At 40.2% G+C, this 17,227-nt stretch overlaps 1 protein-coding gene across 1 annotated transcript in view; it reads right to left on the bottom strand.

The window, feature by feature from the left end:
• The window catches only part of camk1b (calcium/calmodulin-dependent protein kinase Ib), a 36,052-nt gene extending 19,048 nt beyond the window's left edge, over positions 1 to 17,004 (bottom strand). The window contains exons 1-2 of the mRNA XM_071493913.1: positions 16,850 to 17,004; positions 11,012 to 11,125 (exon numbers count right to left, since the gene is read on the bottom strand). Coding sequence (XP_071350014.1) covers positions 11,012 to 11,097 — 86 coding nt within the window. The 5' untranslated portion in view covers positions 11,098 to 11,125; positions 16,850 to 17,004. The remainder of the gene's footprint in view (positions 1 to 11,011; positions 11,126 to 16,849) is intronic.
• Between the last annotated feature and the right edge of the window lie 223 nt (positions 17,005 to 17,227).

Genomic DNA, 17,227 nt, shown 5'->3' with positions numbered 1-17,227 from the left:
AATGAAACAGCTGGTATTTTAGTGATCAACATTGTGCTGTTGTGTACAAAATCTGTATCCAAAGACTGTGAACCAGTTTCTGTCTCTGAGTAAGAAGCTTGCTCAGTTTCAGTCGCTGCAAGCACACTATTCATGTGTGTATCCCATGATGCTTCACTTGAATTTAAAACCAAGGAATTAGGATCTTGCAGGACGTCATGCCTTCTTTTGTGCTCACTCCCATACAACAGAAACACAGGCACATGACATAAATGCAAACAGGCTGTGGTTAACTGGACATACAAAACTAGCCAGATCTAATTAATTCCAATGACAAAAAAAAGACCAAAAACTAGGGCTGTAACGGACCATATTTAATCCATGATGCATATGGACCATCCTCCACAGTTCTGCACGCATTTGAACCGTGAACTGATTGTGAAGTTTCATTATAATAGTGACTGCTCACTACATCGCCGCAGAGTCACACAGGAACAAATCTGGCGCAAAGAACATTTTTATTTGAATACTGGACATCTTGAATGTTGTTTTCATTTAAGGCCATTTCATTTATGTAAGGTTTGTGATCCATTGCACCCCTACCATAAACATATTGTTAACTATCACTGAGACACTCATTTTTTGTTTGTTTTTACCATCTGGTGTGTTACAAAAGTGTCTGTGCCAGTGCAGATATCTACATGCTGTGTTAAAAAAAACTCAAATGCAAGCACATATTTAAAAAAAAAAAAAAAAACAAGGCAGCATTTCTCATATGGTGTGGTGTTCTGAGAGTGCAACCCTTCCTTGGCTATATATTTTTTGTTCCTATAAATCCCACATTTCTCAAACTCCAACTAAATTTTCTCTGTCTTGCTGAGAAATTGGTCAAGAAGGTATGTAAATAGATGACAAAATAGTAACTGTGGAAAGGACAGAGAGACATAGGGAAGGACCATCTGGTCCAATCAGAGCTGGGAGATACCCAACTGTGATACTGGCCCTGAAACATAAACAGACCATCTTTACTCTGTGAGCCCCTGAAACATGAGGATCTGCTCAACCAAACCATAATCAGTTTCTTTATCTGGAAACTCATCCATTGTGTAACAGCTTAGTATGAACATGCACTATACAAGCTGGATTCAGCCCGTATAGTGTTGTTAGAGATTACAATCTTAAAGCTGCTAATCAACATTTTTATATTACCAACGGACCAAATGACTATGCGTAATGTGAAAGGGGGTGCTAGTCGTGTTAAAGCTACATATAATTATAAACCCGACTCAACCAATAAACCTCAGCTCTACAGAGCATTTTAGTGTTTTTGAGCTCACTGTTTCAGTCTTACAGCTGCAACTTTACTGTGTTAGTTCACTCTCACGGCTCTCATCAGCACACTTCCCAGGCATAGCAAACTGCTGTTTACTGTGGACAAGCTCCAAAACTCACTGTATGCTACCTGCCCAGCACCAAATGACAGACAGACAAAGTTAGGTTCTTGCTGGAGACAAAGACAAAATTAGGTACTAGCTGGAGTATATGTGGATATTTCCCTCAGGAACTGGTGTAAACCAAAAACAGCGATAAAAGAGTAAATATTGGGCTTACATTCGTCAGGCGGCCAGAAACAAGAATCTTAATGACTGTTAATGTTCCTCTGTGTCTGTTGGATATTTAAACGAGCAAATGTTTGCCAACATGATCACCATGTCAGCTTTATGAAGTGACAATATGTCAATATTATGTTTATAGCTTGTTGTGTTGCCCCAAGAGAAAAGATAATCAAAAAATGCAAGTTTAAGATAATCTAACTTAACACTTATTTAAAGTAATTTCAAAACATTTACTTAGTTTCATTTTTAATGTGTGTCCTGTTGTTTTGGAGTTTTTGTACAGTAAATGAAAAACAATGAATTCAATTTCTTTTTATTTATTTAGGAAAATATAACATTATACAGTGGCATGTTGGCCATTATTCTAATATTAAACTTAAACGAATTAAACCATCAGACATTTGTGTTTGGTCAGTAAGAACTAAAAAAAACACAATTTGTCAGCATCGATTTAATTAATCTATAAACCTGCGTGCTAATGAGGTAACATCACACTGATGCTGATTCACTTTGAGCATGTTTGAAGCCTGTGTCCTTGTATATTGATTATTGCTGATGATTACTTTTGTTGCATATTGAACTGAAAATGGTTCAGAATGAATACATGTATCATTATACCTCAAATATCACAACTGTAATAAAGGGATTCATTTACTTTACTTATAACAGACAACAAATCTAATCTACTTGTATCATTGTGTTTTATTCACTTTCATCTTAATAATCCTTTAATATGTGAAGTGTTGCCATGGTGCTGGGATGTTTGACTCACTGCCAGTTATTCTTTCCTTTGGCTGAAGACCTCAGTGCACTCCACACTATTGCTCACCAAGAGGAGATTTCTTGACCATATCAAGAAAAGTGAACAGCTACATCGTCCCCAACCCACTTCACAAACATATCTGTCCATCTGTAAATCTGAATGTGTTTCAATCTCAATTTACATATGAGCCACCAACAAAACACATTTTCACATTTCATTGTGCTACTTAAGAATATCAAACATCTAGCTAGTGAAACTTACAAGAATATTTACTCAGGAATCGGTGGGAACATTCGACTTAAATTTGTTAGATGGCCTCAGATACGATGAATGGAAGGATAATGACAATGTGAAGTCTGCTAACGAATTAACCATCTAGTGGCCTAAGCTCAGTTAATGCAATTTAAGTGCTTTATTCTCCATGTAAGAGAGGAACAGATCCATCTTTCCTCTGTGTTAAGTCTACATATTGAAAGGGATTCCTGTGAAACATGCACTTAAAAAAGACAAAACCCCCACACCAAATTGTATAGTGGATTGTAATTAAGCTGCAAAGTAAAGAACATGCTTCCCAAAGGATTTCTGGGACCAGAGATAAAAAGCACAGGGAAAGTCTTTTCAAGCCAGCTTGCTGATATGTAGACAGCTTGTCGTGTTGAGAACATGGGCAATAAGGGATTATAACAATGGAGAAAGACTGTGGGAAGATGTACATGATAAACCCGCAAGTGTATTTAAAATTGTTAGGGGGGGATATATTGCTGTGTGCAGATGGAGATGCATAACTGGGCCAGACAGTGGGCATATATGTGTGCTTGTGTGTGTCTGTGTGTGTGCGCGTATATTCCAGGAACTGCAGGCTATGCCATGCTGAGCTGTGCTGTGCTGAGACGAATTAGGTCAGGACAGGGCTGAAGGGCTGAGGGTGCCATAAGCAGGGATGGATTTTCAGGATTGGGTGGGACTTGGAAAGGGTCAGACCTGGAATCAGTTGTCTTTTTCCAAAAGAACGGTTAAACTCTTCAGCCTGACACTGGAGTGAATGTGCATTGAGTCTCAGTATGAATCAGTAGCTCTCTTCATTGTTATTTCTGGAATGTGTCTTGTTATTCTTGACAATTTAAAGCTTAAAAGATGACCAGCAGGTGTCTGCAAACTTTTTGAGCACAAGTCAGTGCACTGAATCAAAGAGAAGAGAGAGAAGACACGAGAAGACAGATGAAGACAACGAGACACAGCAGCGTGCAACAAGCTTTACTCATAACTCCTGTATGGTCTTATCAGTGGCTGAGACAGAATTACAAGGGTAGACACAGTAACATGTTGTCCTGTGCTTTCAGGTACAGTACAGGAGCAGGGCACTGTGTGTCCTCCCCTTCGTTGACAGGACATCTTAGTTCTTTCTCATCCTACAGCTTGGACACAATGAAAAGCTAAGCAAGGAAAAAGTAATTTTATAGAACTGTTGAAAGGCCATTGCAGTGTTATACATGTGGGACATGCTCGAAGAGAAACGCATGATTAGTAGAAGATGAAAACAACTGAGACTGTGATGAGAAATCACAGGAAGGCAATGGGATAAATATGATAAAGTATAGAGGGAGAGTTAGGACAGAGGCAGAAAAGAGAAGCACAGAGCGAGAGACACATAAAAAATAAATGAGGTGGGACAGCTCTCATGCTGGGAGACTCATCTGGTTCATAAAGGTGGCTGTTTCCTTTTGTCTGAACTATTTAATCATCATTTTGAATTCATTTGATTCTCACTCAGAATGCAAACACTGAATTATGAAGGTGCAACAAAAATAGTGTCCAAAAAAGTCAGTCTGCACTGAATTTCCTTCAGGCTCCATTTCTGGGCTCCTCACTGTGTCTGTACCTCAACTAAATTTTTGAACTGCATGCTGATATTAAAGCATGGTGACAGCGAGATGGGTGGCCACAGGCTCACTATGTGGAAACCAGGAAGATAGACAGCAAAGAAAGCAGGCAAATTCAGAGGCATTATCTAAAGTAATGTGGTTTATCTTAGTGGTATCAGGCAATAATAACACAATAACTGCTTAAAATTAATTAAAAAATAAGGCACAATAAATAACTAAGTTGTGAATGTAAGAGGTTCTTGTAAAACTTTCAGCACATTCCTAAAAACCTGTTCGACTTGAGTTTCCAGTAAAAGGTTGTATCTTCAACATTTAACAAGTAGGATAATTTGTGTTTATCCCCTCCGGTGACCCCGCACACTTGGAGATTGTGCAATATGCTGGTTTTAATAAAGTCAAATGTAAAATGAGGTCAAATAGACCCAGGTGCATTAAATTTATTACAATGCTCCTTTAAATATCTGAGATAATGTGATTCACTGCAAATGCTACTGTGTCTTGCACCTCAGTTTAGTAACTGTGACATCTAACATCTCACTGCTTTCATGTGATATACATACAGTATATAACATGGAGGTGTGTCCCACACCGTCAATAAACTTTCACAACACTGGAACATTTATAAGATCTTTTCCATTGTGTCTATTAATAACCATTCATGTCATAATTCAATTCAAGTGCATTTGACACTAGGGCAGAGTCAAAGCCTCACACAAACTATAGTCCTTCAAAATGCATCTGTAAGTACAAGTGCACACACCAACACTTGCGCATGCTGACACGCACGCACGCACGCACGCACGCACGCACGCACGCACGCACGCGCACGCGCACGCGCGCGCACACACACACACACACACACACACACACACACACACACACACACACACACACACACACACACACACTCCAGTGAGTGTGGAGTTATTGAACCTTTCCACTCAGATGCAGAGAGCCCTCAGACAGAGTGGCAAATCAGTGTTAAAACCCGTGTAATGTAGCAAAGAGCCATGAGTGAGAGGGAGCAAGTGGAGCAAAACGCTCGTCTTTTGATTACCAGATTGCGCCCCAGCCCAGTCTACAATTTCTGTATCGTAAAACAACGAAAATCTGTGCGGATTCTGGGTGTAAATGTGAACCATCTGCAACTATGACACTTTTAAAGCATCAATAAGAAAGCACCTTTTCAAATACAGCCTGAGGATACTTGTCTAATGGAAAACATCAAGCACTAAATCCACTGGTATTTCATCAATGTGGTCTTTTATCCACTGAATAGGGATAAACAGGTAGTGAGGAGGATAAGCTGACTCTGAAGTCCTGAGGCACAACAGCCAAGAGGGCGAGAGGGCTCCTTGCTTTGGAGAAAGAGATGTGCGATGAATGGGTTCTATGTGTTCTTCAGAGAGGTGGAGAGAGAGATGGGAGGCAAAGGCAATCAAAAAAAACAACACAGAAACAGACAAAAACTTTGTGCTGTCAGTTACAAAAGTATTTTACCAAAACAAGTGTTGTTGTTATGAACCCTTTCTCACACACACACACACACACACACACACACACACACACACACACACACACACACGATTCTTCCCAAATCAATTGTGGTCAATAGCTGATCATATGACCAGAGAAGGCATGGGCTACTGGGTCACCATTCGACATTGACAGAGCCAGTCGACTGGGCCAGTCCATCAGCCCGAATGATTTTAAATGATTATGCCACGCTCCCCTACTCTTTCCCTTGTTGCTCCATCCCCCTGTATATTTTGCAATGTATTCTGGGCTGAAAATGAAGAAGAGAATTTCCCTCAAGTTCTCGTGACATGACAACATGCCCAGCCATTTAAATGTCAGACAAGGCAACATGGCCCATTTGTGCAGTTTGTCATCAGTAGAGAAATGTTGAAGCCGGCAGCTGAGTGTGGGAACAGTGAAAAAAAACCAAGAAAAAAAACAGAGCTGTTTCCCGGCATTTAAAGTAAAAATATCGACCTCTGAACAACACCAATGAAGGCTAAAAGTGTGGGATTCAGATTTAAATGTAAACAAATAAGAGTTTGCACATAATCATATTTTGAGACACAGAGAAACATATTCAAACTAAACCTCCACTGATATTGGATGCAGATTTACTTTTCCTGTACTGGATTTAGAACTCACTCAGTGTAACAGGACATACAGATTCAGAATACTATTCATGTTGACCACATCTGTCACATACCTCTGAGCTGGTAGTTATTCATAATGGAAAATTAAAGTAAATGTGCAATAGGACAGAATGGAGGCTAAGATAGTTTGTGTTGCCATTTAACAGAGTCACAACATTTATACAGACGCTTATACAATTTTCCAAATACATGACCTGTGAAGCTATAACCAGCCAGGTTTGAATGATGACATACTGAACACCATATGTTGGAGTGTGCAGGGTAAGTCAGTATTTGAACTAAAGCCAAGGGAGTCACCAGGGAAGCCAAAATGATCTGGACGAGTTTTGTCTGTGTGTGTGTGTGTGTGTGTGTGTGTGTGTGTGTGTGTGTGTGTGTGTGTGCGTGTGCGTGTGCATACCATGCTATAAAAAGTGCTTTTTTTTGTCTTTTTTTTTTTATCCTGATTTTGGTGTTGCAGAAAATTGTTTTTCATGCTACCAAAAATTTCACTGATTGTTGTTTGACTGCACACCATGTCTTATTGACAATAACCCTGAAGAGGATCAGTGGTTCAGTCTGACATTTAGCTGCGTGTTCTTAATTGTGTATCCCTCTATAAAGAAAGCTTTAATTTCAGCTGAAAATCAAAGGGCGGCAAGACAGACTGGAATCCCCGTTCCACAGTGAACACAGTGTGATGCCAGGAAACAGTCAGAGAGCAGGTGACAGGGATGGGGAGCCAAAATGTAGTTGGGTTTTTTGACAGTGGGTGGGCTGGGTTGGACAAACACATACACAAACACAGAGAGAATGCGTGAGAGAGAGAGAGGGGCAGGGTAGATTAACATAAGTAACAGAAATGAGAAAAGAAGGAAGGCGAGAGAGGATTTGAGCTGATTGTAGTGAAAGTGCTGTTGCCCGTTTCTGCATTATTAATCCCCATCTGGTTTAATTACAAAAACATGGCTACAGCTGGGGATTCACATGCCACTGGTATGCAACTTAAAACACCCCCATCACTGATATTTGTGTTACTGGCGACAGACATCTGAAAGAAATAATCAAATGTAAGAACTGTTTGTTTGTGGTGGTGTGCTTTTCATATTATGTTAACATGCGCTGAAAACACTGTAATGTATAAATGTTTAAACAAGAAAACCAATATTATACTTTGTCTGCAGAGGCCAGTAAGTGATGAGTCATATAAGAAATTTGAATATGCTCAATCTTTTTTGTGATATTTTCAAGTATACTGCACATTATTCTGTATTAAATAAATCAACCTTTTGTTACTTCAGGACAGGTAGATTGGTGCTGAAGTACTGTTTTAGACATTATGAAAATTTGATTCAGTTATGAGGCAATTTGTATCATCTACAGTACTTCATGATCAAAACATCAGTGAGGGAGGCTGCAGACACAGGAGCACATGCATAGACAAAAGTGTGTATGTGTGTCATTTTATTTATTTATTTATTTTTTACAGTGTTTTTTTTTTCTGTAAAGAGAGAGCGAGTTTATCTCTTGCACAATGCACACATATGCACCCGGTGGTGGATTATTAATAGCAAATCAAAAACTTTGTTTCCATAGTGACTGTTTGAGTCCATTATGGAAAGTGTCTCCTGTTGTTACCAAGACAACAATCCAGCAATGGCAAACGAATGTGGCACGCAGCTGAGTGATGTGGTGAGCTGGTGATTTCTCCATAAACAAGCTCAGCATCAAACGGGGGCAGGTGGGGAACTGGAGGGATGACGGTGACAGGGTTGAAAGGATGGGAGAGCATTTTCATGTATGTACCCATCAGACGCGCTTACACACTATTTCAACTTCAATTTGATGTGATATTCCTGTATTTACCTGCGTGTAAAAAATATTCTACTTTGTCTATGTACATGTGTTTAGGTATACGCTGCCATTAATGTTGAGTCTGTTCCCCTTAAATCAGAAATACAGTAATTATATATTTTTGAATTATGATCCTGTAATTTAGGCACAGATTATTTGGCCTTTACTGCTCTTTTTTGATTTTTGTAGCAATGTTTGTAACTGTGATTAAGCTGCATCAGATTTTAGGCCTTTTTCGTTAAGTGCTCACAATATTTTCTACCCTCTATGCATCAGTGGCTAAAGAGGCGTGGTAAGGCTCAAAACAAGCTTAGGTTTCATCTTGGATTTAGTTAGTGTTCACATACCTTAATCCTAGACTAACAAGGATGTGAGTGTATGTAAAAGGTGCTTCAAGTGAGACACCTTGGATAAACATCCTGTCGTATGACAGTCTCCATTCATGATTACAAATCATAAAACAAAGAGAAGCAGGATTAAAAGTGATATTTAACTCCTGTGCACTCTCAGAACAATTTGTTCTTTGACAACAAACTGGGATCCAAATTGCCTCTGCCAATTTGGGAAAAGTGGGCAAACGTTTCCCTGAGGGATGGACAACAGGACCATTTTGACAGGAGGACCAAGTCAACCCCAGAAGGAAGTCAGAAGGACAGAAATGCTCCTGTCTTATTGATGGAATATGCTCTGTTGTTGTGAGTGCCAAATTACATTTGGATTTAGACAAGTGTACTGTATAGAACAGAATGATGTTCCTACTCACTTAGATAAATACAGCATAGACTGCCGGGCTTGGGAGATGCAGGGTATTAGTTAAGGTTCTACAGATGACAAGCAGTAAGAATGAAAACATTCACTCCACACATGGAGATGAATGGATAACACACACACACACACACACACACACACACACACACACACACACACACACACACACAGTCCTCAAAACTTAAGAGGTTCAAGAGAAATTCCATGGCACCAAGAAAAGCAGAACGGCACACAAGAGTCAGGGCAAAATACCACAACAGTATTCTGCAGTAATGCTCTTCTCTGAACTGTTGATATGGTATTTACCTGCCAAAGTACTGCAATGAGGCAAACACTGTCTCACATGGTCATTCTAATCACTTTTTCATTTATGACCAATTCAACGCTGAAACCGTTTGATTAACATGAATTACTCAACAACACATGGACCCATGCCGGTCCAAGTACAAAATAATAAAGAAATAATAAACATGTGGCCCTACTGTAGAACAAAAGTGCGTCTGCAAACCTAAAAAGGAGCGATATGACCAGCACGAGTCCCAATATAAACCCAAGACTGGATACAACTACAGATGCCCCTTAATGGATTACTATATTGAGCTATATCCCAATGTGCTGACAGAAGTGTACATTAAGACTTACCCTGCAAAAAAACTCAAAATAAAAATAAAACTCATGCCTTACAGTTAAACACAGGACCATTCTCTTACCCAATGTCAACTACACAGACATTGAAAGACAGAAGCCACAATCCAAGATCGGGATTTAATGCCAAAAATCACAAAAATCTCACTAAAGGTGTTGGAAATGAAGAAAAATGGAGATAGAATACCGAATTTTTTGCATTCAAGTTAGCAACAACATCACTTGGGTTTAGGTTTAGTATTGTAAAACATTTCACAGTGATGCCGTTATTTTGGTCAGTGTAGCTTTACATATTACTGGTGATTTGTTAGGTGTAGTTAATTGTGTCTTTGCACATTATCCTTGAGAGTTAACAGTTTATTAAGTCCAGAGGTGTTGACTCAACGCCATGTTAATTTATGAGGCTTTATATTTAGTGGTGCTGCTTCACTGTGAACAGCATTTCCTTAAGAGGCAGTTCTAATGTCCTGTCTACATGCAGGGAGCAGAGTATTATCCTCTCAATGTAATGCTTTGTGCCTGGTTTGTTGACACTGTGCCACATAGGTAAATCAGCACTGTCCTGATGACACAGTGTCAACAAAAGTGAACATTATAAGCTTCGCAAGAAAATATTGTGTTGCTATTTTATTACTGAAAATGTACTGCAAGGTTAATGACTGCATTCACTGACCACTCCCAAATTACCCAGAGAAATAATGTTAGAGAAATGGTGGAGTTTTGCCTAAGAAAAATGTAACACTATCTGTAATGATGCTCAGGACGGCTCCTCATCTAAAATTATTTCCCTATAAATGTGGAATCCGGAGGAAATGGTTTACCAGAACGGAGAGACTGTGTTAATGGTTTAAAATATTGTGGCTTAAACTGCTTTTAAAGAAGGAGATTTTGTAGAAGTCTTTCAGTATTTGTCTTAATATTGTAACAAGTGGTCTGAAAAAAAAATTAGAGTCAGTAGCAGTCTCATCATAAATATATTTCCAACACTGACACATTTACAAAATACACCAGGACCTTGTCAGGAGGCCAGATGCACATGGCCAATCATTCCTCACCAAACGGAGATATCCAGTCACTCAGCAGCAATAATTATCCACCCAAATACTTGCATAATCATTTAAAACATTCAACTCAATACAAAAGCACTGGGATCAGAAACAAAACAAATGCAAATGTTCTGTCTTTCGTCCATCTGAGAGAACATTTAACAAAGACACATTAAATGCATCATTAAATATGGAAAAACACACCCCCTTTATTCAAATTGTGGCGATGTTTCCCAGAGTGTGAAAAAGCCATCATGCAAAGCTGAAACACAAGGGTTTTTTTTGCCGCTGGCACTGACACACTTACGTTCCCAAGATCTCTTTGAAGTCATACTTCTCCTTCACATCTGTGGTCTTCTTTTTCCAAGCATGGCAATCGTCACCCAGTGGCATCTTCTTGTTGTTACGGTCAGAAACAATACTAGTGAGGAAAAAGAGCATAAGGAGGAAATGCTCATTAATACCAACACTTTAACAGCCTCCATCTGCCCACCTGCAGTCAATAATATCAATAAAATCTTTAATGGATTATTAACAGTGGGTTCCTAATGGTATTTCTCATTTGTGTTGACACGTATGCAATACATGACGGCAGCTGGGAAATACAGCAGCCCAAAAACATCAAACATATCCTACATTGTAAGATAAGGAGGGTTTATTTGTATAGCATCTTTCACAGAGGCAAACTACTTTACATTAATCATGTGCAATAATTGCTGGTTAGTGGCAGGTCCTGGGTCAGGTTGCTAGGTGGCCAATATTATGTTGTTGTGTTATTTTCATTTTGTAGTTCGACAGCTGGGGTTTGCATTAGCCTCGTGAGTAAGTATGCGACGGGCTGAGTATTTTCCCACTGCATACAGCTACAGCTTGTATTCATAAAAATCAAAAATGTTCATAATATTAAAAGTATTTTATTTCACAGGTATCATACCAAACTTGCAGGTTATTATTTTAGAGTACGTTAAAAAACGTATCAGTATTGACAAACTGAGAGTTGCAATGATGTTTTACATAGACAGTTGTATGTCTCTGAAGTAACAAAAGAATGTGGTAAACCCTGCTTCCTCTCAAATACCATTTTCACACACAAAACATATCACATGACAAAGGATGTGCAACACAAGCTCGGCTGCATTTTATCCATTCACTCCATCCAGTGTCGTTGTTACTCTGGAGAATGAACATGGGAGATGGGAGACAGTGTAGAGAACCTGGTCTAAATACAAAAGATTTATTTTCTTTTGTTATAAAAGTTATGTCTTACGTTCACTTTATACTACTTTACTTTATAGTCAACAAGGGTGGCATTTATGGCAGAGAGGGCTAAAAGTCATGGGCAATATCTACTAGGTTAATAAGTAAACTACAGTTCACTCTGTTGACGTATATGAGTTCAAGTGTACAGTGCTCTGTGTCAGAGCTGCGTAAAACCCTAGTTGTGAACTGGGATGTGGGTCCAGATCAAACAAGTCAGGAAGACAAATTCCTAAGAAAAAGCAGACAGAAGTTTTTCTTTAGTGTAACAATGGTTTTTATGACTTTAAAATGACCTTCTGTTTAAAGAAGCACACTGTTAAACAGAACCAAAACAAAGCTAGTTTATCTATGATTTATCAGCTTATCAGTTATGTGTTTGCCACTTTAATGAACTTGTGTAATGTACAAGTTCAAATGAGTTGCTACAAATTAGTTTTGCAATCAAATAGGCCAACATATGCAATATACATACACTGATACTGTTGAGAGTTGGAAAACGAAACAAACAATGTTAATTCTTTGGTTGCTTCCTGTTCTCACTTGTTCATTATTTGTCAGGAGAAGTTAACATTCAAATGTTTGTCCTCACCATACTCTCAAGAGTGGGAGTGATCACAAAGGACCCTGCTGTCACAGCTATCATCATCTAAACCCAGAAAGTGCCTATAACTCAAGACCTCGAGGACTAAAATAGCCCTGTTCATATCAGCATGCCTCACTCCTCCTCTGTTCCTGCTGCCTGCCTGGCAACTTCACAGGCTGTCTATATGAGATGATGTAACATATTGTTGTGGACTGCACACGTGCTGTTTTGTTAAATACAATATAATAGCACAGTTAATCATATCCCAGTTAGTTCACAGTCAGCTCATTTAAATGCCGAACTGTGTGTATGAGTGGCATTAAGTGACAGACAGGGCTAGGCTTCACACTGCAGTTCAGTTATCTCAGAATAAATGTGAATAGAACAAGGCCTCTTCCAGTTGCACTGAGGTGCACATATGCACACACAGATTGTTCTTCACATGTGACATGTCTAACACACACACACACACACAAACACGAGTATGCGTGCGATGGCCCTGTTGCTGCCTTCACTAATGTCAGAAGTCGGCTTCATACGTGTCGTCATGGAAACCCAAAGGAGCTGCTACGGTATCTGAGAGTCCACATTGCTTGAGTGTCTAATGGCAGGTGGCAGCTAAGGTGGAAATCATTCGGCCACTTCGATGACTGGCTGCAGTGTGTTGTATGTTTAGTTTCAAAAAAACTGCAAGAAATAATTAGAAGGACACATCACACACAAGAGGCAGTGAAAAAAATGATATTACCTGATTAGGTACAGTGTTTACTACATGTAATACATTAGCTACCAGATGACTATAGAGGAGGCGCTGTCTGATTTGTAAAGCCTTATTGATTCACAGACAGTGTATTTTGGTAAGTACTTAGACCATGCTCTATTTGTGATTGGAGGTGGGTCTACCACTTTACCTGCACCTGATAAAAACTTGCCCAATGTAACCAGAGGCACATGAACAAAGCTTGCGGTCAACATTTAAATGCATATCTGAGTCATTCTCCAGTACATCACTACCTCTGCTGCAGTTATAATGCCATTTATAGCACCCGAGGTAAAAGGAAGTATCTCAACATTACACATAAAAAAACAGTATGCAAAACAATGTGCTTAGGGGAAGCTGCAAGAGGAAGTCCAGTCAAATGTGTGTAAAAGCTCTGCCGGCAAATCTGCTATCCTGTGGTCTCTGCTCCTGGAGTCTGATAACTACTGTAGGGGACAAGCAAACAATACATAGTCGACTGTAACTCTATTCCTGAGTACATCTTCAACTTGACACCAGTCTCTTTCTGTGGAATTTGAGGATCCATTACCAGGCATGATTTTTTTCCTCCAGTGTTTTCACTGAAAAATGATCTGGAGGAGGTCAAGGCAAAGTAGTCAACATACAAAAGAATTCAGGACAGTTTCTGTGAAAACAGGGTGATTATTGTGTGTTCTGGCATGTTCTGTGTTCTGTTGAGGTTAGCCAACTGATAAGCTGCTCAGTACAGAAATATTTCATAATAATTATGTCAACTGTCATTGATCAATCACTTACTAAGCAAAAATGCCATTCATTTGTTGGTTTTAGCCCCTTTAAGCTGAGGATTTGTTTCCTTTTTTCTATTTCCCTTTGACAAAACAAAAAAATACTTTTCGACTAATGTGACAAGCTAGTACAGCGAATACTTCAGATTCTGGTAAACTGTGATGGATATGTGCTACTGTTTTGGGCATTTTATAAGGTAAATTATGAATTGATACAATGAAAAGATGTATCAACATGGATAAAACAAAACAAACAAACAAACAAACAAAAATATAATAATTGCAGCTTTAAGCTTATCTCCACTATCTGACCAGCATTATTTCAGCAGGATACCACAGTTGTTGTGTTTAAAGAGTAGTCACCTTTTGGCTAAAAATAGCTGCAACAGCACAAGACCATTTAGGGGAAACTGAAACTGGAGAAAACACCTCTTACTCACTGCTTGTTTGTAGCATCTCACCTTGCTCATATGGAGATTCATGGAGATTCATGTAAATTCATGCACTGAGAATGGGTGATACTGAACATCAAAGTCATTTTTTATGAATGCTTCAACCCTTGTTTGTGTTGAGTTCATTTTAGAAATCTACAGGTAGCTACTGTATACCCAGGAATTACCAACATGCACCTAAAGCTCCCTCACAACTTGGATTTCAATCCAATGGCACAAACATGTGGATGAGGTTTATATTAGGGGCAGCTTCATATCACATTTGAAAAAAAAAAAAAAAACATATTTCAAGCCCCTGGAGCTTTAGAGACATTGTCAAAGTTGAGCAAGGGGATCTGTTTTTCAAGCAGCCAAATGCTATAAACAGCAGTATAAGGTTCAAGTTTAAGACACGCAGGGGCAGATAAGGGCAAGTTTTAAAAATGTGGGGGAGTAGAGGAGAGACGCATGCAGGTATCAGGCATCAGAAGGCCAAAAACAACTCCTCCATGTCCACGGATGACATGACTTTTGGCCGGTGGGTGAAGATAAGCTGCTCAAAATTCAAGAAGCAACAGGACTGAAAAGGCTTGAGATCGAGGGGTGGGGGTGGGGGTGCACAATAACCATAACCACATTCCCTCAGGACCATGTGACATGCAGCATTCACCCTTGTTTAAGGTATACACAGAGAGAGTCGCTGTACTCACTGGTTTCCCATTCCTGTGATGTGCAGTGGACAGAAGAAACACACACATATACACACCACCACAGTTAAATGTGACAAAATGGTACGTGGTTTCTGGTTTGACTGTGAAATATAGTGCAGTGGTGTTAAAACTTTTTGGCACGTTTGCATTCACTCACAGAGAATCAAACATACAAAGACAAACATCTGAAGCTGATGAAAGAAAAACAAACGTCTAAATATTTAATGAACACTTCATCAAATTGAGCTCTTGAACACATATCTCTGGACAAATCCACTAGTTTTCTCTGACCTGTGTAGCTCATGTCTATCTTAAAGTGCTAGTGACAAACTAATGTCCCTACGATTGTTTCTCTTTTGTCTCTCAAATGTTGAATTTGGCTCGGTCTTACCTACATCCGTTATTGTTCATCTAAGTGGTGCTATCATTTCTTTGGAAATCTGGAGGTTTCCCGTAAATTTTGTGGACAAGTAGAGATATGCCCATCAGCCAGGGTGAAATGCAAAACAAAATTCCATTGAACTCTCTACCAAAACAAATAAAAATGATTCATGGTGGTCATATGGTTTGAACATCCCAGGTCTCAGCAGTGGTGGGCCAGCGCTATTTTTTCCATGGTGTTTAAAAGCACAAACACACAGAGAGCGGTGCAGAGGTTTGTTCCTCAACTTGTTATGTCAACATGTTATAGGAATAAGAAAAATATCCAACTAATCTCCACCATCTCTCCCGTAACAGATGTCACAAACTGCGTGGCCCCTCCTACCAGTCAACCCCGAGCCCGCTGGCTGGCTGGTAAACACAGAGAGATTTACTAACAGCAGTCTGACTGGTCAGCTGCTGTCACTGACGCACAGCAAATCTCCCTTCAAAGTGAGCTTATTAATTGATAAGCAGACTCCCCATAGATGGGGATGTGTGTGTGTGTGCGTGTGTGTGTGTGTGTGTGTGAGAGAGAGAGAGAGAGAGAGAGAGTGAGTGAGAGAGAGAGAGAGAGGGGGGGGGGGATGGCCACAGCAACAGAAATAGGGAAGGAGAAATGAGAAATAAAGGAAGGTTAAAAACTAAAAACACTTCGAGCACTTGCGTTTAAGGAAAGCAGCGCATCACGTTATGTTTAATATGAAAACCTTCGCGCCATTTTCGCTTCAAAAATCAATAACAACAGTGCCAGGGCTCTGTTTAGTTGCATGCAGATGGTCAGACCATGCTGCGCGAATTTGTCTCAATCTACAATAATGCAGAGGGCAGTCTGGTTGTAGCGGTCTGCACAGCCTCAGCTGCACGGAGGTCCTTCTTTTATGTGAATGAAAAGTTCCTCTGCATAACCCGACTGGCGGCTGCTGCTAACTTCAGCAGCCCCTCCTACAGAGACGCTGAGACGACTTTTAAAGTCAATAAAAACGTTTCTCTCGCCAACGTTAAACGCAAAGTCCTCCTATAAAGCAGCAAATGTAAAGCGTCTGTTTACGCCAGCAAACGCCGCTCATCCGATAGATTTTTTCGGCTTGGAAAACGAGCTGTCAGACCCCCCCCCGGAGAGAAACCAATTCTCCAACATCTATCTGGCCTTTCGAGGAAGAGTCAGAAATTAAAAGTTTGTGTCACGACAGTGTAGAGGCGGCCGCTCCTACCTGAAACGATGCAGGCAGTGAGGTCCAGCGGCCGTGTCCGGTGTCCAGCGTCTGTCCGCGTCCCTGTGCAGGAGGAGCGGTCTCACTGCGACTCTGCGCCGCGCAACCTCACCAGCAGCGCCTCCTGACGTCACCCCGGGCAGGGCGGCCAGCGGGCCAATCACCGGCCGACTGTGGCGCACAGGTGAACAGCTCGGCGGAGCTATTGGTTACCTCTCTTCACCCGTGACTCCTCTTGCTGTAGTAACGATGAAGGCTTTGGAGGTGAGCTGGTGACACTGTGCAGCTCCGACAGCGGCCGCGTTACATTTCTAATGTCAGCCACGTGTAGAGCAGGCGGTAGAGATCTTGCAGACTGTCTTGAACCCAGAGTGAGAT

Source organism: Trachinotus anak, unplaced genomic scaffold, assembly GCF_046630095.1.
Source record: "Trachinotus anak isolate AG129_WGS33_773 ecotype Australia unplaced genomic scaffold, CSIRO_AGI_Tana_v1 ptg000013l, whole genome shotgun sequence".
Lineage (NCBI taxonomy): Eukaryota > Metazoa > Chordata > Actinopteri > Carangiformes > Carangidae > Trachinotus > Trachinotus anak.
Note: the sequence above shows the minus strand (reverse complement) of the source record. Positions and strands in the feature narration are given on the sequence as shown.